This window comes from Argentina silus, assembly GCF_951799395.1.
Source record: "Argentina silus genome assembly, chromosome: 10".
Lineage (NCBI taxonomy): Eukaryota > Metazoa > Chordata > Actinopteri > Argentiniformes > Argentinidae > Argentina > Argentina silus.
This window is the reverse complement of record NC_139664.1, coordinates 21,314,854-21,340,548: the sequence shown is the minus strand read 5'-3', so window position 1 is coordinate 21,340,548 and position 25,695 is coordinate 21,314,854. Positions and strand designations below refer to the sequence as shown.

The 25,695-nt window shown below is 44.5% G+C and overlaps 1 protein-coding gene across 1 annotated transcript; it reads right to left on the bottom strand.

Moving 5' to 3' along the window:
• Window positions 1–750: 750 nt before the first annotated feature.
• Window positions 751–24,761, bottom strand: LOC310811544 (immunoglobulin superfamily DCC subclass member 3; the record flags this gene model as incomplete). The annotated part of the gene is made up of 14 exons (XM_083679737.1): window positions 751–867; window positions 1,214–1,349; window positions 1,753–1,882; window positions 2,186–2,302; window positions 2,754–2,942; window positions 3,343–3,507; window positions 4,061–4,311; window positions 4,490–4,655; window positions 11,647–11,805; window positions 12,343–12,480; window positions 12,773–12,903; window positions 13,254–13,398; window positions 14,392–14,697; window positions 24,710–24,761. The coding sequence occupies 14 exons, from the start codon at window positions 24,759–24,761 to the stop codon at window positions 751–753; spliced, it is 2,202 nt and encodes a 733-aa protein (XP_083535863.1).
• Window positions 24,762–25,695: the final 934 nt, after the last annotated feature.

Here is a 25,695-nt window from a genome sequence, read left to right as displayed (position 1 = left end):
ATTAAATGGAGTAGTCTTGGGCTAAAACACAACAATATATTTAATCTCTTCTGTCAACTCAACTCAAGACGTCCACTTATCTAAAAGATACGTTCACTGTTCAAATTGGTCAAAGGCCTCAGTCTGTCTGAATTTGGCAGAACCTGAAACATGGCACTATCGGCAACAAACTTAAAATGAAGTTAAATGAAATGGGTGGGGCTAAAAGGTTTAGGTTTTATAGGAAGCTTCCTTGAGACTTGAGGGAGTACCTTAACAATGTCTACTACCACACAGGAGAGATGCATACTCCATTGGTGAGTTTTCACAAAGGAGCAGTTTGAAATGTTCACGTGTGAAAGAAAATAAGTTAAAATAGACTTTCAGCTTTGGTTTAAGAGTTAAAAAGAACAGATAAAGAGGACAATTCCCAATGACTAATGAGTCATTGTGAATTGGGGTTAAATACTGGTCATCCCTGTAATTACCTATCAATCGTTCAATAAATTGGTGTTACGCACATGTTGCTAGGTGGTATATATATTTTCCTGTGTGGTATACTGTGTAAAACACATCTCAAAATCTCCATCTCAATCTCAATTTCAATCTCATTCACTTCTAAGTCTGCTAGCTGCAAGTAGGCAGGCTATGGCTAAGGCTTTGGTGGGCAGGTGAGGTGGAGGAACCATCGAACGATCAGCCATTTGTTCCCTGGGGGGAAAGAGGGGAAGGGGGGATGGGGGAGGGTTGGTAAAGTAGTGTTTGGGTGCTTTAGCCGGTGCCTGTGCCAGGCTGGCATTGTGGAGGCTGCTCAATGAGGACTTGGCACTGAGCTGACGGAGCTTGTTGCCCCCCCGCGACCATCACTGGGGCAGTGGAGTCACACCTCTGTGGACAGGACAATGTTTACAGTTAATGGTAACCAACACATAGGAATTACAAAAGAAATAACAGAAGGTAAAACTAAAATTACTAAACAAGTGTTTGCGTGTGTATGCTAGTGGATTCAAACGTGTGAGTGTGTGTGTGTGTGTGTGTGTGTGTGTGTGTGTGTGTGTGTGTGTGTGTGTGTGTGTGTGTCTGCTTCAGGTGTCAGTTAGTGACACTGATATTTGGCAGTCTTGGACAAGTGCATTACTCGAGAGGGGTACTGGGGTTCTGAATAATGTGTGTGTGTGTGTCTGTGTGTGTGTGTGTGTGTTCGAGTGAGTATGCGTGTATCAAATCATTTTACCTGAGGCATTAACTCTATGACCTCGGGCATATGGATCACCCCTTCTTTCGGGGCTCCAGCCCTATGTGCCATGTGTCCCGCGTCCCCCGCCTGGGGTACCCCCCAACCATCTTGGGTCCCTTTCCTACAGAAGAAGCTGGGGAGAGAAATCATTTAGACATGAGGCTTAGGCCCAGTCTGTACTTGTCACTTAGATCAGACTGTTGTCATCCAGGCATGGGAGACCTTTTTTGTAGGCATGGAGAGATTATTTGATTTTGAACACCAGGTGTTGATGCATATACTGTGATTGGATTGTGATCTGATCATCATATTCAGATAACAGAAGTCTGATTTAAGTGTCAAGTGCAGACAAAGCAAATTCAAAACATTTTGTCCAGTTAGGGAACATGTGAGTTTGTTCTTGATGCAATGTCCACCATTAATAACTCATAAGGCAATGCACAAATGTCCTTGTTCCATTATCAACTCCCATAGAGAAAATGAATCGAAGAGTGCTGCCATGTTATTCTAATAAGTGGTCAACTCTATGACCTTACCTGCGGCGGTAGCCAAACATAAGGAAGAGCACACAGAAGATGATGCAGGCCATGCCAATGTGGATGCCAACCACGATGCCTGTCATGGACCCCTCACCGGCCTGGCCACAGTTGCACGGGCTCTGGCCACCTGCTCAAACACACAAACACAGATATGAGAGTTAGTGGTTAGACCTACATCGCCATCTGGTGTTTAGAATGTGAAATTACAATGTTTTGCTTAAAGTAAGTGGGAAATGTAGTTGCGCAGTTCAGTTTAGTTTCTTGTTTTAAGGTAGGGACCCACATCACCCTTACATTTCTTCATTCTTGCCTGTTATACTGGCGTCCAATATCACTATTTAAAGCTGATGTCAAGGATTTTGGCTTTATATAGTGCTTAGCAATTGCAGAAAATGGATCCAGCTTCAGTGTATCTGTTCTGAGGTCTTACCGGCACTGTTCTTGGCACTGGTTCCACTCTCAGCCAGGGAGACCAGGTGCTTGTTGGCAACACCGTCCCCGTTGCCATTGTACGCCACCAGCTGGATCTCATACACGGCAGCAGGTTCTGAAGTGTGAAATTAAAATCAAAATCAATCAGTGGGAATGGGAAACAAACGTACTAATTCTAATTCGTACAACTGACTGGCTGATACTAAGAGATTCTTTTGTGATACTTGTCAATAATGAGCATCCAAAAACCTGTGCATTTCAAATGTATGTACAGTAAATCTTAAATAAACTTTACATTAAATATTACATTAAATATTGAGTAAATCTCAATAAATGTATTATGAACATCTAAACGACACCCTATGGCTTTCGATTGAATCCAGTCACGTTGATTCAATTCAAGAATTTGGTACTACTTCACCTCGAAAATCAAAAATGTCCAGTGGCTTTTGCTGTGTGTGTGTGTGTGTGTGTGTGTGTGTGTGTGTGTGTGTGTGTGTGTGTGTGTGTGTGTGTGTGTGTGTGTGTGTGTGTGTGTGTGTGTGTGTGTGTGTGTGCGGCCTCACCCAGGTGGGAGATGGTGTGGGTGTTGATGTGGCCAGGGAACACTTCCTGTCTCTGGAAGTCGGGCTGGGGGACCTCACGGTACGACAGCTTGAAACCCTCCACCTTGCCAGGCTTACTGGGCAGCTCCCAGAACACCTGCATGGCTGTCTTGTTCAATACCTTGGTAAAGAAACTAGGAGAACTGGGAACTGTGAGGAGAGAGAGAGAGAGAGAGAGAGAGAGAGAGAGAGAGAGAGAGAGAGAGGAGGGTGGGGTGAGAGGGTGGGGTGAGAGGGAGAGAGATAGAAGAGATAGAGAGGAGGATAAGTGAATTATCACACAAATGGAACTCCATATAGGTAAAGACAGAGAGAGAGATAAGGGAAAGAGATAGTAGGGCATACATTAAACAATCAAAACGTGAATAAAACTAATAGGGAGATTGGAGAAGAATACAAAAAAAGGAAAGACAAAAAAACAAGAAAAAAACAAGAACGAAACAAAACAAACAGAAAAAGGAATGAGAAAAATGTGCAAATTATCCACAATATTGTATTGATTATTTCTCCTTCCAACATTGCATCCTTGTGTATATATGAAGTGACCTACCACCCCCTAGTGTTGTGGAGATGACGGTGCTGGACTGCTGGCTGGCACCCAGGGGGGAGTAGGCCTTCAGGTAGATGGAGTAGGTGGTGGCGGGCTCCAGGGTGGTGAACTCGTGCTGGAAGGTGGTCTTACTGACTGCCTCCTGTAGCTCTCTGCTGTCAGGCTCTGGAGCGGGACAATAAACAGGAAGTGAGGTTATTATCTTTGAGTCAGGAGGGGCTATAGACAGTTTTTTAATATATTTTTTAGGGCATTTCTGCTTTATTGGGATAGAGACAGTAGAGATTGATAGGAAGGATGGGTAGATAAAGGAGGGATGACATGCAAGATATGTTGAGGGTCAGAATCAAACCAGGAACCTTGTGATTGTGTGGTATAGTGTGCTACGCCATTAAGCGCCTCGGCTACAGACTTTTCTGTCTAGACTGATCAACTGCCTCTTTTTAGGATTGTTGTTGTAGTATAATTGGTCACATTTGTCAACAATTCATACAAATTATATATAGATGACCTTTCGTGCTGGACATAGGGCAAAGGTGTTGTAGTGATGTATCAGTTCTAGTAGTAGTAGTAGTGTATATTGCACTAGTAACCTGGGCGGTAATCTTGGATAGTACAAGCAATGATCATAAAAGCAGAAACTATCAGCATGTGCACGACTAGTAACTATGCACTAGGTGGCAGCAGTAACATCTCTGTATCGACACCATCTCCTCACCTCCCAGCATGCGGATGTGCAGCACGTATCCGATGATGCCGTCAGTGACCTCGAGGGTAGGCTGTGCCCAGGTCAGCTGCAGCGTGGTGGGGGACAGGGCCGTGGCCGTCAGGTCCTCGGGGGCCTCGGGGAGCTCCGTAGACTGGGTGAGCGCCAGGCGGGCGCTGGCCTGATTGGTGCCAGCCGTGTTCTCGGCGATGCACTGGTAGATGGCCTCGTCCTCCGTGGTGATGCGCGTTACCGCCAGCGTACTGTAGGGGGAGACGTCTCTTATAGTCGGAGTCTCGAAATCACTGTCATGTGATAACCAGGCTGAACTTCAAAGCGTGTAGGATAGAATGATGCATCGTAGCAGCGTGATGTGGCGGCCTACATACTGTACTCAATATCGACCACCTAGGCTGGTAACCTTGGTTTCCTGTGACGTACCTGTTGTTGTTGGTGAGCTTGACGTTGTCTCCCGGCGTCAGGATCTTGCCGTTCTTCAACCAGATGAGGTGAGGCTCAGGGACGCCCTGGGCCATGCAGGTGAACACAGCACTGCCCCCCGCAGGTCTTGAGACAGACTGCGGCCACTGGAGAAACTCAGGTGGAGCTATGGAGAGAGGGAGACAGAGAGAGGAAGAGAAAGTGAGAGGGAGTTCGTTGTGTGCGATTTTTCTATGTCGTTTAAAGCACTGTCAAAATGTCGACCTTGACACTTTTACTGTATGCTATGTCAATGTGGTATATTTAATTGATAGAGATCGGGAAGAAAGAAAGAGAGAGAGAGAGAGGAGTAAAGGGTAGGAAGGGAAGTATGGATCTGATCTACAGGAGAGACTGTGCTCCAAATGGGGCTATGTGGCTGCCTTGGCTGTGCTAAGGTTGCCTTTACTTGTCTTGTGATGACTAAAATGCCCAGTAGAGGGCAGCAAAGCTGTTTCAGTGGTGCTCTTGAAACAGCATGACCATGAACATGATGACAAGGAGGTGTGCTAGAAACTTCCCATGTAAACAATCAGGAGGATGGACAGTGTTGTGAGAGCTGGGGTAGTGGAAAATATCTTGATTCAACCAAAAGGAGGGAGGGAGAGAGGAGGAGGAGGGGTGATGTGATGGGTTAGGGTGCAGGTTTGCTAGTTTACACACTTCAGCCAAAATTGATGGGTCTCATTGTGAGAGTGAATGGGGGCAACTCCATGCTACTGTGCAATGTGTGTGTGTGTGTGTGTGTGTGTGTGTGTGTGTGTGTGTGTGTGTGTGTGTGTGTGTGTGTGTGTGTGTGTGTGTGTGTGTGTGTCTGAGTGTGTGTGTGTGTGTGTGTCCAGGCCTCATTGTCATGCCCTGTCAATATCATGCCTTACTGGTAAAATGAGAAACCTATTTGTTCAGTTTAAAAATGATAGATTGGATAGATAGTTTGGATAGAAAATATCAGGCACCCTTAAAAAAAGGGCAAACCCCTTACCAGAACCATCACCTCTAAAAGCCAACTAGATTTTTCGGACAGGCCCAGACCACTACTAAACATGTGGCCTAATAACTAGGAGTCAAGTTCATGACCTGTGACAGCAGTGTCCCGTCCTCAAATTAAACTGACACTCTGCTCGTCCCCTTCTCCTGTGACACCAGAGAGCGACAGATGCAGTCTCGCCGACACCTTCGCCTCCATGGGGACACAATGGCACATGTCCCCCACCCATCTCTCTCTCCTTGTATCTCATTGGTCTACTACCACCCCCCCCCCCCCACCCCTCTCATAAAAATGGGCCTGCTCACAAACCTATTGTCAGGTCTCTGGGAAGGGACCAAGAGGAGGGGGTGGGGGTGGGTTGTAGGGGTTAAGGAGCAGGGGACATAGGGAGTTAGGGGAGGGGGTGGCCGAGGAGGAGCCCACTTGAAAAGGAGCACCATTAATCAATGGCAGGGGATGGATTTTATTTCTCGCTGGGGGCAGCGGGGGCCTCAATCTCTTTCATTAAGGAAGAGGAAAATAAAAGATGATTTCGCAAGCTGGGCCCATAAAGATTTAAGGCCATGTAGGCCTTTTCCTGAAAAATGCTTTCTTTTGATCCTACAAAGATTCATATATTGTCAAAGCTATGGGCTTTTAGGACTGCACATGGTAATTAAGGAACGTGTTATATCATAACACATTAGCAATACATAAAGCAAAGTATGAATTTCAAACTATCTCCTCAGTGAGGGCAAACTATGTCATCTAACTGAGAGCAATATTAAGGAAAGTTGAACCAGTCTTTTTCCTAGGCACACCTATCAGCTATCAATTCTTGTGTCAACTAACCAACCCGTTACGCCTAGACTGACAGGGATACTCCAGAACAATCTTAAATGAATGTGTGTCTGTCACTTCAGCTCAAGCATTTTGGAGAGCTGAAATTGAGTTACAGAGTAAATTGTGGTGGTGGTGTCGGTGTGTGTGTGTGTGTGTGTGTGTGTGTGAAAGTGAGACAGAGAGCCTGCTGACAGAACCCTCATCAAGGTCAGTGTCATTGTCATTGTGTTTGCAGACGGAGCCCCCCAGCTGTCCCAGACTACCCCATTGCAGAGGAGGGAGAGAGGAGGTGGAGGGAGAGAGGAGGAGGAGGGGTGATGTGATGGGTTAGGGTGCAGGTTTGCTAGTTTACACACTTCAGCCAAAAGAGATGGGTCTCATTGTGAGAGTGAATGGGGGCAACTCCATGCCACTGTGCAATGTGTGTTTGTGTGTGTGTGTGTGTGTGTGTGTGTGTGTGTGTGTGTGTGTGTGTGTGTGTGTGTGTGTGTGTGTGTGTGTGTCTGAATAATGAATTGACCCCCGAGAACCTCCCCATCTCCTGAGCTGGAGTACACTTCACACTTGAACTTGGACCAGGCCATTGATTTAGAGGCATAGATGCATTCAGGCCAACAGAAACCCAGTTATTTCAACAAAGGTTTGCGTTTCTCATTATTTCAACGAACCAGGAGAGGAAAAAGCAGTGAATGCTTTTCTCCAGGACCGTCCCTCTGTTCAGCGGTTTGTTTCCCAAAGATGTGGCCTAAACCACATCTAAAGTAGTGCTCACTTCACTCCTGGTTATGGAGGTGTGTGAGCTTTTGTCTCAGCCAAGCACTACCACGCCTGATTCAGCTCGTCAAGGGTCTTGCTGATGAGTTGAGTTGAATCAGATCTGGGCTGAAAAGAGTTCACACCACTGCTCTGTATACATCATACAGTATAGATCATTGGTTCACACATTGTTACATTATAACACTGTCACTGTTACATTTCATGTAAGCCCATCCAAAATTATGAACACAGGTCTAAAGTTCTTGTATTTTTCTGGGGACTTTTGTTCTTTAGAAACAAACAGCATACTTTCATGTAAGATACACATGGTTGTCAAACAGTGTTTTACAATCCTAATCATTTAACTCTATCTATTTGAAGTTACATTATGGAAGATTTTGCTACCGAAGATGCTCTTGTCAAAAAGGATCCCCTAAAGAATCCCCTAAATTGTCTGAATAATGTCCAGAAATGACCTCATTGAAGAGAAAGGAGCACAGCTCTCCGTGTCTATGGTTAACATAAATAAGCACATAATAAACTTTTTCAAAGTTTGTCAACTTAAAACGAAGGATTGTCTGGTTTAACAAGACAAGAAATTGATTAATATTATATCATAAGAGTATGATAACCATACAAACTAAATTTGAACAAAAAATGTGCAATTAAACTTCCATAGTGTACCATACTGCTGAACAGTGTTCACATACAGAACATCAATCACAAATATACTGCATGGGTTCCTCTCACCCTATCAAACTCACTTTACCACCATCGGTATGATGTCCTATATATGGTATTCAGTTTATCTATCTGTAACAATGGGCTGTGAACCAAAAGTTTCTCTCTGAGGACAATAACGTTTCTATCTATCTATTGTAAAATACAAGAAAGGCATTGGCCATCATTATAAAAACCTCAACACCGTCTATTTCCATCCTCACACAACCTGACATCATCTCTACCATGAGAACTCCCTGACCCGACACCTAGGTTTCAACTCAACATCCAACCACAATCGCCATAACCTCACCAAAAATATACGCACAATATATGCACATATATTCAGATGTGTGAATGAGGAATGACACTCAGCTTTCCCTATGCATGAGGTATGCTAACCAAGAAGCCATGGGAATCAGACTTGGATGGATAGACGTCCCATAGAATTAAGCTGTTGTGCATACACAATGGCCGTCCATGTCCCATTGTAGTCCCCCTGAGCCCCCCGTCTATCTGTCTGCTTGCCCTGTGTCCCCTGAACTTGGCCTTGCCTCTCGTGCCTGTCGCTCGCAGCTGTGACAAGGACAAGTGTCCCCACAGGCCAGAGTGTGTGTGGGAGGGGGGGGGGGGGGGGGGGGGTTATAGGGGGACAGAGAGAAGGGACTGTCTCGCTGTTCCATCAAGCCATGCCAATCAAAGCGTCTCTCTATAGCCCCAGACCAAAGCCCTAGCCAATGTGGCTGTATCATATAGTCCCACTCCTCCTTACCTCCATTACTCAGAGCCCCACCCCCACCCCTGTCATGCATCATTTCCTGGGGGCCTGCTGGGAGAGGGATCAGGGGTGAGAGGTCAGGGGTGATCCCTCACTCTGACACAATTATTCTGCTCCCCCCACCTCCTCCACTTGGGGTTTAATAGTATTGTGTTTTTTTTTTTTTTTTACCAATAGCTTATTATTATGCATTTTCCCAATTTATACTCTCCTTTTTTCTTTCTCCTGCATCTACCCTTTTCCCTTTCTGTTTCAAACTCTCTTTCCCTCTTTTAATCATCCCCTTATATACAGTACATCCTCTCTCAGCATCTGTGTGTGTGTGTGTGTGTGTGTCTGTGTGTTTTGTATCTATCTATGTATGCTTTACTTTCTTTTATATCTATCTATGTTTTATATCTATGTTTTCCATACTTATGCCTATATCTCTTTCACACTCTCTCTCTTTCTCTCTCTCTCCCCAGATGGTGACCAGCCATTGTCTAAAACCCTGGCCCTGCATCTGTCCAGGTCAGGTAGTCCCTTGGTAGGTCCCCTCCACAGCCCCTATCAGCTTGGACCACATATTGGTTAGGGGAGGGGTAGAGGGGAGGGGTAGAGGGGAGGGGTAGAGGGGAGCGGTAGGACAGATGCGACCAGGGTGACTGGGGTGCAGGGTGTGAAAGAGCATCCAATGATATGCTAAAGGAAGTCTAGACTGACCCCAAACTTGACTGTTAACAGTGAAAAAGGGTGCAGGAGGCCGAGGTGGTCAAGTTCAAATAGAATCACTGAACTTGTGAGAAGTCCAGACACTCTAAAGCAGATGGTATATAATGATGATGATGATGATGATGATGATGATGATGATGATAGGACAGAGAGTGAGACATTATGCATTAACATGAGGTATCAAGGGCTTAAAGACTAGCATTGATATGGAATCATAATTCAGAAGGAAAGGTGTTCAATTTAGATTTGGATTGGTACTGGTCTGAAATGGTTTCGAGGTACACAGTGCCCTCCATAAGTGTTTGGACAGTTAGCCTAAAAATGGTATTTTACCTCTATACTGCAGCACTTTTTGGGGGGATTTGAGATTAATTGATACATATATGTGGTGAAAGTAAAGAATGTCATCTTCAATTAGGGATATTTTCATGCATATTTTATCATACTTTCACCAAATATTCATCATTTGTTCTCAAATACAAATTGCTCACCCTATTTAGCTATAAAGCTAAAGTTCACATATTAGGCTAACTGTCCAAACAATTATGGAGGGCACTGTATATGCCGATGAGATGTGGAAAGTATAGAATATCAATAAATAAATCACAACAACGTTTTATCATGGTTGTCTGGAACCATGTCTCCTGAATTTCACATAATACTGTTGATACTCTATCTATGATGCTCTGATGATTCATTTGTAACTTGAACCACGAAATAGTCTTAGCATTTTTCAGTGGGTGCGAGTTCTATGAAATATGTGTGAGAAGTGTCTGAGAAAAAAAGGGCAAATGTATATTTAACCATGATGCAAGGTACTTGTTTAATTTTCTGAATGAAAATGTATTTGTCACTAACATTGTCAACAAATTAACAATACTATGTAAGGTCTGACTGCTTTGTTCTCAAAGGCAACAGTGGTCAGGTAAGTCTCTTTGTTCCCTTTCCAAAGCCAATCAATAAATTAATGAATATATTAGACCACCAAGCCTGATCTTGACTGATAGAAAGCAGATATTGATTGATTGAGTTGGATGAAGAGGCAGGGGGACTTGTAATCTATCTGATATACACAACTATAGCTAAGACCAAACACATAAACATGTGTGTACCAGAAGACGCTAATATAAACACCCACACACACACACCCACACACACACACCCACACCCACACCCACACACACACACACACACACACACACACACACACACACACACACACACACACACACACACACAGAAACTGTATTTGAGTTTGAATGCATGTGTTTATATTAATCTAAACATGTAGTGAAAGTATATTGTCCCCTATATGTAAGTGTAAATCAAACCAAGCTTATTAACTTAATCGTGAAATAAACAACAGAACTAAGCATCATGACCCAAAATAGGTATTTTCGTAGACAAAGGAACAATCAGGGAGGTGGTAGAGAAGGGGTCATTTCATGCACGTCATTCTAGTCCTAGTCCATCATCTATGTCCAGCTGGACCCCCAGTATCAATATCCAGCCCTTAATACAAAATGGCCACCAAGCACAAAGCCCCAAGGCCTCTCTGCTCAGGGGTCAAAGGTGACCAAAGTAGGGGGATGGGTCTTAGCTCACTCTTAAGGTCAGGGTCAAATCCAAAGAAAGGTTAATATAGTCTGACCTTCCCCAAAATAACCTCCACACACACACACACACACACACACACACACACACACACACACACACACACACACACACACACACACACACACACACACACACACTCCACCATCCTTATTACTCCCCCCCCTCCACCCCTCCATCTCCCCCTCCCATCCCTCCGCTATCTCTACCCCCCAAACAGAGCCCAGTGTGTGTCAGGGGTTTCCCAGAGGACCTGGCCCAAGCAGAGGGTGCATGGAGGTCTGTGGAGGGGGACGGTTCAGTGGTTTGCTTTGGGGGCTGAGAGTGGGCGGTGGATAGTGGGGTATTATTGGGTGAGGCTAATGCTAAGGGATCTGGACAGTGCTGTGCTAAGCCAACATTGTATGCTATACGTGGACTATATTATACATAAGTCTCCAGAGGCTCAAAATACTATAGCTGAAGGTTGAAGGATACAATGCCAGTGTGTACACACTTGATAGGTAGGAATGATAACCAATCAACCACCATGTATCTCTGCTCTATTGTTGTATTGTACTTCCCTCTACTCTCTAAAGGAGCTAGACTAATGTGCAATAAATGGAACATACAGTAGGCGAGTGCTGAGCAAGCTATTCTCTCTCTCTCTTAGTACTACACCCTCCACCTGGAACTACCTTGAACCGCTTTCTCTAGTGTAGTCCCTCTCCTGACTACAGTATCACTCACCTTGCACCACCAGTCTCCCCAGCGCGGTACGTCTCATCCTGGTCCCGGGGCGGTTGGCAGAGCACACGTACACCCCAGAATGCTGCAGGGTGGCGTCTGAGATCATCAGGTTGCCTGTGCCCAGCACCTGGATGCCCTCCACCCCGATGGAACGCCCATCTGGAGGAGAGGAGAGAGAGAGAGAGAGAAAGAGAGAGAGAGAGAGAAATAGAAATGTGACTCAAGAATGGACAACATGTATTGTGCCAAGAATCTAATTCATCAATCGTTATAGAGTAAGGTACTGTTCAGTCAATGTGTAACTAGTGTATCAAGGCTACACCGGGAAAGTGCTAAATTGTCACCCATGCCACTTCAATGTGTTATTGTCACCTCCATCACACCTGTTTCGGTAACAGAGGTGACCATTACAGATTGAGGTTGCGGAGGTGACGATGCTCTCTGAGGTGGAGTGCTATCTTTTGTATCGATTTGGACATTCATGGCCTGGGTGGTCCAGTGGTCTAGCACCACGGCATACAGCGCACACATATGCAGCCCATGCCCTGTTGACATACCCTCTCCTCCGTACTTTCCTGTCTTTCTTCTCTATCTCTATCCAATAAAAACTGAAAAATACGAGAGTGGGACTACCACACTCCAAAAAATAACCTTTAAAAGAAAAAAAACATTTGGAAATGAGTAACCGGGTCCTACCCAGTCGACTCCAGGACACGATGGGTCGCGGGTTGCCGGTGGCGATACATTCCAAGATGGCGGTCTGATGAACAGTGATGGTCAGGTTCTGAGGTCCTGACAGGATCACCGGCTCCTTGTAGAGGCGTGGGGCTGCCACTGTAGAGAGAGGGAGGGAGGGGGGGAGATAGAGATAGACAGTGGAATGATGACAAATTTAAAACAATACAAATACCAATGGACAGACAGACTCAAATGTGTTATTGAGAAGTTTGATCACTCAACCACACATAAACAGACACTCACTCACGTGCTCACACACACCTACACACACATACACTCACACACACACACACACACACACACACACACACACACACACACACACACACACACACACACACACACACACACACACACACACACACACACAGAGGGAGGCCTCTCTTACCAGTGACAGTGAGTTGGGCCTCGTGGCTGTAGCGAGTGTTTGCAGTGTTTTTGGCTACGCAGCGATACACACCAGTGTCAGCCCGCTTCACACCTGTGATCTGCAGGATACCAGTGGGCAGGATAGTGTACCTGGAGAGAAAGATATTTAGTCTCTGTGTGTGTGTGTGTGTGTGTGTGTGTGTGTGTGTGTGTGTGTGTGTGTGTGTGTGTGTGTGTGTGTGTGTGTGTGTGTGTGTGTGTGTGTGTGTGTGTGTGTGTGTGTGTGTGTGTGTCTGTTGTGGGAAGCTTATTGTGTGGCGACAATGGTGCTACTTGTATGAATATCTGTATGACCTTTGTTATATTTTGGGTTCTATTGATGTAATGCTGTACTGTGAACCCAAATAAAGTATTCACGTGAGTGAGTGTGTGTGTGTGTGTGTGTGTGTGTGTGTGTGTGTGTGTGTGTGTGTGTGTGTGTGTGTGTGTGTGTGTGTTACCTGTTGTCGTCAGTTCTCAGAGTGGATCCGTTCCTCTCCCAGGTGATGCTGGCTTCTGGGATCCCATTTACCTCGCAGGTTAACCTGGCTACACCACCTTCATCCACCGTCATTGACTCTGGATGTTTATGGAACTTAGGGAGGGCTGTGATAGAGATAAAGAGACACAGAGCAAGACACAGAGAGAGAGAGAGAGAGAGAGAGAGAGAGAGAGAGAGAGAGAGAGAGAGAGAGAGAGAGAGAGAGAGAGAAGAAGAGCAGACATAGTAAGAATACTGTATATCCATGCCTATGTTCTCACATTAAAAACAACAAACTCCCCAGAGACCCATGTTTGTGATTGGCTCAGAGCAATGTCCAGTCAACCTGGGTGATTTTGTAATCAATACTAATCATGATGGGTGCTGCGTTTCTCCTTCAGTTAAAGTGTATCACCATGGTAACCCCTTCGCCAGAAGAACAACACAAATCCTCTCAAAGACGATAATTCTCCCCCTGCCGCCCCCCTCTGGTTTTATTTGGCCAGAGGGAGGGGAGGGAGGGGTCAGGGGTGTGAGTGAGGGAAAGGTCATCCACTCAGAGGGGGTATGGGGTGTGTGGGGGGTGAGGTTATTAATGTCCAGTCCCAACTGGGGAGCTGGTTAGATAAAGGAGAGGAGGTGGGGGGTTGGAGGGTTAAAACCGTCAGGTATGATTTAAATGCACTCTGGGCTGTATCAAATGAAACACACACACGCACACATCAGAAATGGCTTAACCAGCATGGAGGGTTTATGGGATAGGTTATGTCCACTTCAATGTCCTACAGATAACAAAAGATGGTTGTTACCATGCATCTTAAATGTGTCTTAGTTATAGTTACATCCAATGAATTTCATAATTTGAACATACCTTTCTGAACAATATTGTATGTTTCCTTCTTATTGCTACATTATTTCAATAGGATCTGGATGATCAATTACAAGTAAAACTTTGGAAGGACTGCAAAGAAGTTTGGAGGACCAACGCTGCAGACCATTCAAAAAATATCTGCTATTTGTAGTTGAAGGCCTGCGTATATTTCCAATATGTGTGTGTGTGTGTGTGTGTGTGTGTGTGTGTGTGTGTGTGTGTGTGTGTGTGTGTGTATGCCACTTACATGCCAGCTGCACTCTGGCCTTGCGGCTGATCAACATGCCAAAGTGGTTTTGGGCGGCACAGTCGTACTCCCCGGCGTCCGTCTCGTTGCTCTCTCTCCTCTTCTGGAAGTTCTTGATCAGAAGCGTCCCGTTGGGCAACACGCTTGCCTTCGACCCAGTGGGCACGGGCACACCATTGCGGCGCCATGTCACAGAGATAGGCCCCTCCCCTTCCACCTTGCAGTCCAGCATCAAGGGGCGGTCCCGCACAGCGATGACATCATTGGGTTCCTTCAGGAAGGCCAGCTCGGAGGCTGCGCCCAACACTGAGAGAGAAGACATTGTTATTAGTACGTTGAGAAGACATTGTTATTAGTACACTGAGAAGACGTTGTTATTAGTACATTGTGAGAGAGAAGATATTGAAAAGACATTGTTATTAGTACATTGTAAATTGTGTCCGCAATTCAGCCTGTGGCTGTGATATATAATATAAGTAATACAGTTACTTTGTGGTCAATAAAAAAACGATTCTCTCTCACATCAGTACAGGTGACGTTGATGTACAGTGTTTTCAGATGGAGGACGATGATTGTGGAAATGATGATGATGAAGATGATGATGATGGTACTGGTGATGACTAAGGTGATGATCCTCAGGAATACAATGCAGGCCACTGATGATGATGATGAGATTAGAGGGCTGATGAAGAAGAAAATGACAAGGAAAAGGAAGATGAGTGATAATTAAAGCATGAAAAATTACAACAAATATGAAATGGATTTTGATTAGGACAATGGTGAGAGTGAAAATTAGATAGTGAGACTCTGAGATCTTGAGATAATATTGATATAGACGAAGATGCGACCAATAACTAAACAAAGGTAACAATAGGGTGAAAAAAATAAGTAATAAGTTAAAGAGAGCAAAGGAAAGACAGCATTGTTGACTGAAATGTCAAAACTAAAAACCTTTTCCAGTATTATCTAATAATGGTGTTGAAACAAATGCAAATCCCTCACTTTTAAAACATGTTTTCCCAAAGTGTCCATTTGATATGAGTAACAGCAATACCATGGAGAGAGCTTGTTAAATCCACTTTTAATGGATTTCCTACACACTATAAAGATGAAGAAAACACACTTTCACACACTCTTGAGACTGAACTGACATCAGTGAGATTACCTATCCTCTTTGACACGTCATAATTTTATCCCTCCACAACTCATTCCAGGGCAGATAGCCTGTGTTGCGGTCCAGAGGTTGAAAGTCCCTCTGCTCGTACTGTAGGCTTTACAATGTCAACATGCCGAGAAGTGTTGATGGGCTGGGGTGGTGGTCCTGACTTTATGGAGCCATGAACGTACCGAACACTCAATTTTATGACGCCCAATTATTGTTAAGGTGAGGAAAGGAGGGTTTTGGAGAGACACTAGAGGATTGGCTGTGCTGGTATCATGGATCTAAGTAGGCTCCTCTTTCATAAATTCTTCTCTGTTAATGACCAACCCATAAGTTTCAAGTAGCGCCTCAAGCATGTATCTCCTTGTCTTACATCACCATTGTAAAACACAGGTCCTCAGATAATTAGCAGTTTTAGGAGGTTCAGATATTTCAAATATATGACCATTTGGCTCTGGGGAAATATAATGAAGGAGGAAGCACCTCCTCAGTAGATTCCAAGGCCAGACCTCTCGTAAGAATGATATGTGCCGCAAATCACAACGAAATATATGACCATCTGGCTCTGGGGAAATATAATGTAGAAGGAAGCACCTCCTAAGTAAAATCCATAGCCAGACTTCTCAGAATGATATGTGACGCAAATCAGGAGGGAAACATTTCCTGAGCTACAGCAGTGTGTAGGTGGGAACTGGAGTTCTGTGTTCTTTTTGCTAGGTGCTGCCCTCCAGAGAAGAAATGTAATTATGGTTCTCTCAACATGCTCTAGTGATATTCCTACCTCCACAAAACCACTCAAGTAGTTTCCCTATTCTCTATGACTTCCACTTTCACCCTGCTGTTAACCTACAGGAGCTGAACTATGGATCCTTTGCTGTTTAATATACAGTTCAAGATCAAGGCAAAATGCCACCACTGACAAAAAGGCCAATTACGATGTACAAAGTCATTATATACGTGAAATCTACAAAGTTAAATAGTGTTGTTACTCTATACACACACTCTTGAATGTTGGACAACATTCAGGCCCTTGTTTGCTTAATAATACTTTAATGACCACTGAATAACAGGGTTGTTAATAAAGGATTTAGAGGGGAATAAGAGTGTGCTGGAGCCATCCGTGGCTGAGTTTTACAGCGCTGGGCTGGGAATCACACACTGATATATAGGGAGGTTTATTGAGTGAACGCGGACAGCGTGAAGCCCTAACTCTTCCCCTACAATGATACTGGATGAAAAGTGGGACTCCTTCTCTCAGTGGTGAGCAGCCCACAATGTGGGTGCTGGTGACAGCTTCATTCTCCAGTCGGGCTGCTGTGTGTGCGTGTGTGTGTGTGTGTGTGTGTGTGTGTGTGTGTGTCTGTGTGTTTGTGTGTGTGTGTGTGTGTGTGTGTGTGTGTGTGTGTGTGAAGGGGGTACTGAAGCGAAAAAGTGAGAAACAACAGCACAGAAGGAGGGGGTTGGGGTGGAGAATGGCTGTAGAGAAGTCTGTTTAGGGTAGAGTTTTCAGAAGGGGTGAACTTGCACTTGACTTTGCTCCAGCCTGATTGATAGCTCTGTTAGTTAGTTACCTCCCCCACCCCCCACCAACCCCTTCACCCCATTATCCCTTTCACAATACACACACACACAATTCATTCCCCAAACTGCCCCACAATACTGCCGAATGCCATGGAGCCATTGAAGCAAGAGAGAGCTCAAACAATGCAAGAAGGGCAGAAGAGGAGGGGGACGAGGGGTCAAGTTGGGATGACTTCAATTGAGTCTGGGTGGAGGACTTGTCTAGTGATAGCAACCCCCCTTCCCTTTTGCCCACCCCTGTCCCCGTTAGTCATCACCCACTCGGAGGGGCCAACATCTGCCCCCCTCTTGCCAACCCCTCTGCCCCGCCCCCCTGTCCCTCGCTTTCCTTTTTTCACTTGAACTTGGAGGTGACTTTCCCATGCCACCCCCATCGCTCAGACTTCGGCCTCAGTCACGTCGTCGCTGATCCCGCTGACACGCCCGTCCCCCATTTTACGCACCATTAGGGGGGGACCCCCTCTGTTCCCCTATCCCCCCTTCTCTCTCTCTCTCACCCTGACACAATTTGAATGTCCAATCCCCCTTTCCCAGCTGTTCGAGATAAAAAGAAGAGAATGATGGGAATGTTTCGCTCAATTTCGGTCTCTTGAGCTTACGCGGCGAGATGTAAAATCAAGACGGGGGTTCACCTTCCATGGTTAGCGTCTGACGTCTGGGTTTTCACCTTTCACCTCTTCTGAAAGAACAACAATATATACAACCCAGACACAACATAAAAACAACCACAGCTGCCAACAACAACCTCTGTAGCCATCCCACATCCCACCAAAACACCAGTCACGCAGCTGCTCTCCTTTTCTTTCCTTCTTTCCTCCATCCATTCTCTGCCTCTTTCCTCACTCCTTCCCCCCATCCATTCTCAGTCTTCCTCCCATCCCGAGCCACAGTTCTCTCCTCAACACATCAGCCTATTCTCTGAGAGACCTAAGCCTAAACTCCCATTCTTGGCTCTCGTCCAGCACATGCTGTGTAACATTCAATGCCTCCAGTTGTTTTTTTGTTTGTCCAATTAGCCTACTCTTTTCTCCCTCGCTTATCCCACCTCCTTAATCCACCACCATAGACTTGTGCCGTTACAAACAAGAAGGAACAAGCCAAGTCCAGTCCATCGGCTGTATATCTACAGTGTGGCAGTTTGACAGAATAACCCTTGAGGCTACAACCACAATTTAGACCTCTCCTCACTCACATGACTGAAATCATTATACATATATAATATCTATCGGGCATTTTAGAGGTAATCAGACTTGGATGCAAGCCATTTCCACTCAGTCATCCGCAAGGTGCTCTTGAACATCTTGTTACCATGAGTTGTGTTTCTCATTCCAATATGAACACCATGTCTAAAAGCTGTAACTGCAGCGATGGGCCACTCTGGGCAGAGCTCAGTTATGGTACAGCGCTATGCTCACACAACTGCATGTTTAAAACAGAGCCACAACACAAGGAATCCCTCTGGTGTACAGCCAAGTGAGGACTCCTGTCTTCAGTAACTAAATAAGACAGCCTTGGAGTGGAAGACAGGGGGGCCAGGTTTCAGAAACAAAGGTGCAAACATCCTTAGGGGCAAATCACAGCAGCCAAGGCAGAGGCCCAGAACCAAAGCCACTCGTCAAACTGCATAAAACAGCACCACCTTGGGTCTTTGTCTTTACAAAAGGCTACCATTTGTAGCGTTAACATGCCCCCATAAGACGCCGGCTAAGCTTAACGGCTGATGTCCAGCAGAGAGCAGTGGATTATGGTATACCTGGGAATGAACTGCGTGGCGTAGAGAGAGTAAGATGTCAGTCATGGTAAGGATTATCTTAATGTCAGATCTGGTGGGTGGATATGCTGGATTACAGATACCTGGGGATTTCTATACTAGGGATGTCAAAAGTGTGTGATGTAATAGGAAGTGTGATTTAAGACTACACTGGTAGCACTCAGGTGACAAGTGTAAGAAGATAAAGTTGGAAGATCAGAAGACGATTTTCTGGTGTTCTTTAAGAGAGGAATAGTTAGCGCTGCCTTTCAATGATGACACCGTGCTACTGTATACTGTCAAACTCAGCTGTTAAAAAATGCTAGACTAATTACCAAAAAACTGTCTTGGTATTCTCAGTCTATTCAGTTAAAGCAACATTAGAACTTTGTCCTGTAATGTTTTTTGGTATTTTTTTTTTCACTTAAACTGCATATTGCTTATCAAAATAGAGTAATAAGAATAAATGTATCCCATACAAAACTAACCCTGCTCAGCTGTGCGTTAAATTCCCAGCTGTATTCCACCCAGTCCCAATGTAAAGCCCATCTCTACCACTGCAGCCCCTGCATTCACCCCTGTGACCCTGGGTGTGACTGAGTGTTCAAGTTTAGGGATAAATTCGCCACCCATCTGGGTGTTCATAATGAGAAGAGGGGGTCTTGGGGAGAACACTGGGGACAGAGCCCCCACCCCCCCCCACTCTACCCCCCCTAAAATCCCAAATCTCCACCCCTCACCCCCAGACTGTGACCCTAGCCCCTAAGAGGTCATGAGAGAGTTGCGTGAAGGGAACGGGGGGATGAGGACAGCTTGCGCTCGGCCACCAAAAGCACCAACCACCCTCCCACCCCCGAACTCCCCTCTTTGTCTATTGTCCCATTAGACTTGGCCGTGAACTTCACAGTTTCCATTGTGGACGGTGGTGCGATGGTGGCTAAGCCCCCCAGGAGTGTGAAAAGGGGGTTCAGGGGTAAGGCGAGAGAAGGCAAACACTGCTAAATCCCTTCATTGGTTGCGTCCTCCTTTCTCTCTATATATCCTTTATGGGAGTGTGTGCAGTTGTATGTGTGTGCGGGAGTGGTGGTTAGTGAGTCAAGCCCAGTAGCGAGTGTGAAGTAGAATCCTTAATTGACACGTCCCATACTATCTCTTCTGTCTAACCCTGGGAACCCAAGCATGAAGGGGAAAAGCCAACTTTGGGATTATATGGACTCAGTACCTGAAAGGAAAATCTTTGGTGTGCATTCAACTGTATTCACATTGTTTGCTGACAAAGTACAATTTTTATAGTGCTGTAATGTTCCGTCGGGTCAAACACATGAGATATACATGGACATGGTTCAATGAGCTTGATAGAACTGCAAAGAATCCATTGGATGAAATGCTTCAATGTTACTGCGGTTTAAATGCACATTTCCACGTCCAAGATCCCCAACCTGATTTGGATAACAACATCGATTGAGCACACCTCAGATACCTCAGGATCTCCTGAATTTGGCTTTCCTGAGACAAAAGTTGACCAATTGAACCCTCAGAACCTCTGAGAAACAAAATAACAACACAATTAAAGAGCCCTTTCAGTGTTTAATGTGTAAAACATGCTCCCCGGTTGCATCATTACTTCAATCTAGAGATACTACACATAAACCACAGCAGAACGCTCTTCTCTCTAACCTCTCCCCCTCTCTTCACCATAGCATAGGGAGAACCAAGCACAGACAATGGTAAACTGAATAAGGACCAGGCAAGCAAGCAGGGAGAGAGGATGGAGGGGGGTCGATAGGCCTATACATGGGATATGAGGGGGAGTCCTGGGGCCAGCTGGGACTAGGGATAAGGGGGTAGTGGTGAGGGTGTGTGTGGATTTGGAGACCGGCATCCCAAGGCTGAGCCCATTGTCCCACTAATAGGAGTTAAACTCCACCCCCTCCTCTCCCCCTTGGCTGGCTGCATGGCACGTTCTGTTTTTTACGGGGTGGCGATCGTCGCTACCAGATCTTGTGCAATGTAGCTACCCCCTGCTATTGTTTAAAGACCTGCTTCTCCATCAATAATTGGAGTCGTCAGCCAAATTGGGGGTGCTGCTGGAAACACGGGACTCATTTCTGATTGAGCTAATTAATTCACATGCTTACAAACACTTCCTAACACACCCATGGGTGTGTTTTGGGAGGGGTTTGGGCATGTAATGACAATTAATTACATTTGATGGCACTGGGGCAATGTGGGTAATGTTGGCAACAAACCAAACCTTCAATTGGCTTTGCTACTTAAGTTGAGAGCATTCACATATTTAGGTTGTCAATTGTCTGTTAGTCTAGAAGCCTTACTAGGGTTACTGTTAAATGATATGGGACAACTTGTCTTTTGGTAAGCGCATTTTGGATTAACAGTTTCTATTTATTTCAGTGGCGGTAGAAAATATTATACCAAATTACTGTACTGCTTGAAAGTCATATTTGGCAAGTTGCTTATTGAAAAGTGTTCCAATAATCAAGAAATCAGAATTTCCCTGCACACATCAGAAACAGCAAAGTCTTTTGTATGTATTTCACATGAATTTCAGAAAAAACTTGCCACCCAGTTCAATGTTCTGAATCTGAACAGCACAGCAAAGATGTTAAGGGTTCGTTAAGGAATCACTATTTGTCTAAATAAGCCAAGATCTCCGAAGCCAAAACTTGAACATACTAGTAGTAGTCACTAGCTAGAGATAGTTTCTAGGTGGTTTAGGCCTAGGTTTTTTGTTTGGTACTATGTAGCAATTATATTGTAAGAAGCTGCGTGAGTGAACTGAACTTATGCCTATGCTTGTTTCTTCTCCTCAATAACATTTTAGAGAATATAGAGGTTTGAAATCAATGTACTTGATTTGTTGTCAATGTACAACTTCCGCCTTTACAACTGAAACAGGAGGATCAAAATGCATTGATATTGTGTCAACTGGAGCTGCTTATATTGTCTTGTACCACTGGTTTTGAGAGTGACAGTGAGAGAAAACATCAGCTCTTATTGACCAATGGCGTCTAATAGATTTGACTTCTAAGAACACAAAGCAGTGTTAGTCCTTTAATGACAACAACACCAAGCTTATCCCAGGTATCTAATTACTAATGGGGGACATATTGCACATTACAATGGACATATGTTTTGCTGCACTGCTCAGCATTCAGTTTGTCAGACTTTTCTGGAAATCCTTCTCTCTCTCTCTCTCTCTCTCTCTCTCTCTCACACACACACGCACACAGGTATTTTTATCCAAGATAACAATAGTGATCGATTTGGAATGCAGTTTCATCAGTTGTCATTGAGAGTTGTGGATGTACAGTATGTTATACATCAGTCAGGATACCTTTGAGAGTGTTTACTTTGTCTGGTGACGTCTGCAAGTTTATTGCTCTGAGAGTTTACAGAAACTCTACAACTGATGCTCCACTATATGTCGTTCACAACCCCTGTTGAAAGAGATAGTTGAACCACTATATGTCTGACTCTAGTCTAGTTATGCATATTATTAGCTATTCTCAGCTACAGCACTGCGGGAAATATGGTTATACGCATTGAATATACATACCTAGCAACAACCACTCAGGCTGTTGCTTTAAACCAACTTTAGTCCTACTTGCTAAACATGGTTTACAACTGGGGTGGGTCCAGCTATATTAGCTCAGAGATGGATTCCACCAGTGGGGGACTAAGGCACAGGGATAAAAGGACAGGGACAAGTGGAACCTCATGGTAGAGGAGGGCATTGGTCCTCATTCATTCTCATTGTAGATCATTGGGAATATCGCGAGTCCGAGGGGTGTCTTGTTGGGATTAAGAGTCTGTGCTTGGTCTGTCTGTGCTTAGCCAGGGATGGAGGGAAGGAGGGAGGGAGGGAGAGAGAGAGAGAGAGAGAGAGAGAGAGAGAGGGTGTGTGTGTGTGTGTGTGTGTGTGTGTGTGTGTATGTGGATGTGTGTGTGTAGGAGAAACGTGCAGAGGTCTTGGGGTGTCTGAGGCAGCTGTGGGTCTGGTGTTGGTCTGTCTGGTGTATATGAATGAAGTTGTGAGGGGTAGAAGGGGTCATGGTTGGAGGTCAATCATTGTCTGCCCTCAGGGTTAACGGCTGGCTGCTCTGTCTGACCATGACCATGAGGGGTGTACAGGGCTGGGCTGGTCAAAAAGCCCTACACTATTTACAAGTTTGTGTTTGTGTCTCTGTGTGTGTGTGTGTGTGTGTGTGTGTGTGTGTGTGTGTGTGTGTGTGTGTGTGTGTGTGTGTGAAAAACTACTGCTGACTATACACGATAAAACATTGGTTTGTTGCCAAAGCATCAATGGATGCTTTGACTGAAAATACCTGTTCACAGATTAAATCAAGGGTAGGTTACACATCTCCAAGTACGATTTATCTACTACAAGCAAGCCTTGTGTCAGACTTCAATTTTCTCCGACCTGATATTGGTTTGGCAATAATAAAACTAGGGGAAACTTATGAAGGAAAAAGGTTTGAGAACATGACTGTTGGTGACGAGTTGTGTTCATTATCTCATTCTGTGCTTCATACACCACTGGCATGTAATACTGGTTAAATGTGCATGGCTTAAGTGGAGCAATTAGTGAAAATAAGGGCGAGGTTGTGAATAAGTAAATGATTTTGCGCATAAAATAAAGTCTTTACAGTATCGCTTCATTGCCTGTCATTAAAAGCGCTGGAAAACGTTGTGGCTCTATCATACCAACGTCCAAATAAAGACGTATATAGACAAAAACCGTGTTAAAAAGCCATGATGTAAAAGTGCACGATGTAAAATAAACCAGTATATTTTCAAGGTCAAACGCCCACCTCAAAAAACAAAGTTGTAAATACCCTAATGGATCAAAACATGGCCATTCATCTTTACGCGCGGCTTAATAGCCTCATTGATTATCACTAATTACATGCATCGTTTCCCAGGGGTGGCATACTACACATGTTCCCTTATCGACAGTAATTTGACCGGCTTTAAATAATAGAAAACGCAGAAGTTGTGGAGTTCAGAGAAGACGAAAGAGAGCTTTTACGCAGGAAAATAGCAGGTGCACACTGCATGGCTCACGTTTAATTCACACCATAGGCGGACTTAACAAACAAAATCTGATAGAACAAAGCTCAAATATCCCAGCAAAAGCAGCAATCAATTTCATATCGTCTATATATGGTTGTTGTGAATACACAGAATAATCGTATTGATTCACAGCAGGTCTATAGTCTAGTCTATACCTCAAACACCCTCAAAACTGTGATAGGATACCGTTCAGTCGACCTGTATCCACCAAATAGAGATGATGTTCACGACAAAAAAGAATAGCCATATTCTTTTTGTTCTGCTTTCGACCGACATGCAACTTTCAAACCCTTTGGTGTAGATCCTCCGTGCGCCTTGGATGGACTATGAACTTGACTTTCACGACGCGAGACATTACATATAGGGAACCAATATTTTTTACCTAAATCTTTTTATTTATTTATTTTTTTTACAAACTTTCTCCACACAACTGAGCACAACTGACTAAATTAACGCTGTTAATTTGCTGATTTGTACTCTATTGTGCCCATAATCCCACAAATTCCAAATAAGAACCAACAATTACAAAAACATAATAGCAGCCGGTAATTTAGAACAAGTGGAACACTTTCTTATAAAAGTGCAATGCAATGTATAGGTTATAAACATTTGCACATGTACGCTATAGCATATGCCAATATATTAGTAGGCTACGGTATGTCCAGATAAACAATACATGAAACTCAGCTACATACCCATACCAATTTAAAAATCAGTAACAGTATATTTACCTGAAGAAATGACGACCAGTAGAAAAAACTGGAATATCCTCTTCTGGTTCATGGTTTGGTGTTAATCCGTTTTTAGTTTGAGCTTTAATTGACGTTGCGAACCGTTAACTGAAATTCATCTGCTTTCTATTTGCTCGCTTGTCGTTAAAAGTCTGAAAAAAAATTCCCCTGCTTTACGGTCCTTAAAATAATGCAATATCAAACGAATATCATACCGAATCTCAACAAAACATTTCCGTGTTCAGTCCCCCTGTCCAGCGAACGGGCTGGCTTGTGGACTCCTTCAAGGCTGCTTTGTGAATGTGCTGTTTGCTATTGTAGAAGGGCCCTGGCAGGGAACGGGGGCTATTAGGTATGCGTAAGGTATTGTTGTCACCGCTGACACCACGGTCAATGAATGGACACTGATATAACAGAACTGGCCGGCGGTGGCTGGGTTATGTAAACGAGCCAATGACAGGACGGGGGCCAGTCAAAAGGCGGGGCCCCTTCGCATGCCCAAGGCATGACAGGGACACTGAGTAAACCAGGATGACAGAGGAGCAAGCATGAGTTCCCTCCTCACCTCCAAAACATGTAATGCTTATTGCTGTATATCTTATAGAGCATTTATGAAGGCTTCAGAAAGCTTAAAAATAGGTACGAAAACTGACTTTTCCTGGTCTCAGAAAAACATCTAGTCTCAAGCTGCCTTACCCAAATAGGGCCCTGGGACAGATGACAATCCTTCTCTGACACAGTTGATCATCAGAACTCCACATGGCATACTTTCGTTTACAATCGCTCTATATTTTTTTGAGCTCTTTGGGCTAGAGTGACATACATTTCTGCTCCTTATGAGAGAATCAGATACAGGATGTGACTTAAGAGAGTTATTCACTGTACAGTGTGTGACTGGCAGGAAAGCTACCATTTTTGCTAAAGATCATTCACATTTTTCAGTGCCCTGTGAAAGTAATGAGACAGTGAAAAAATGTTTCTTCTTT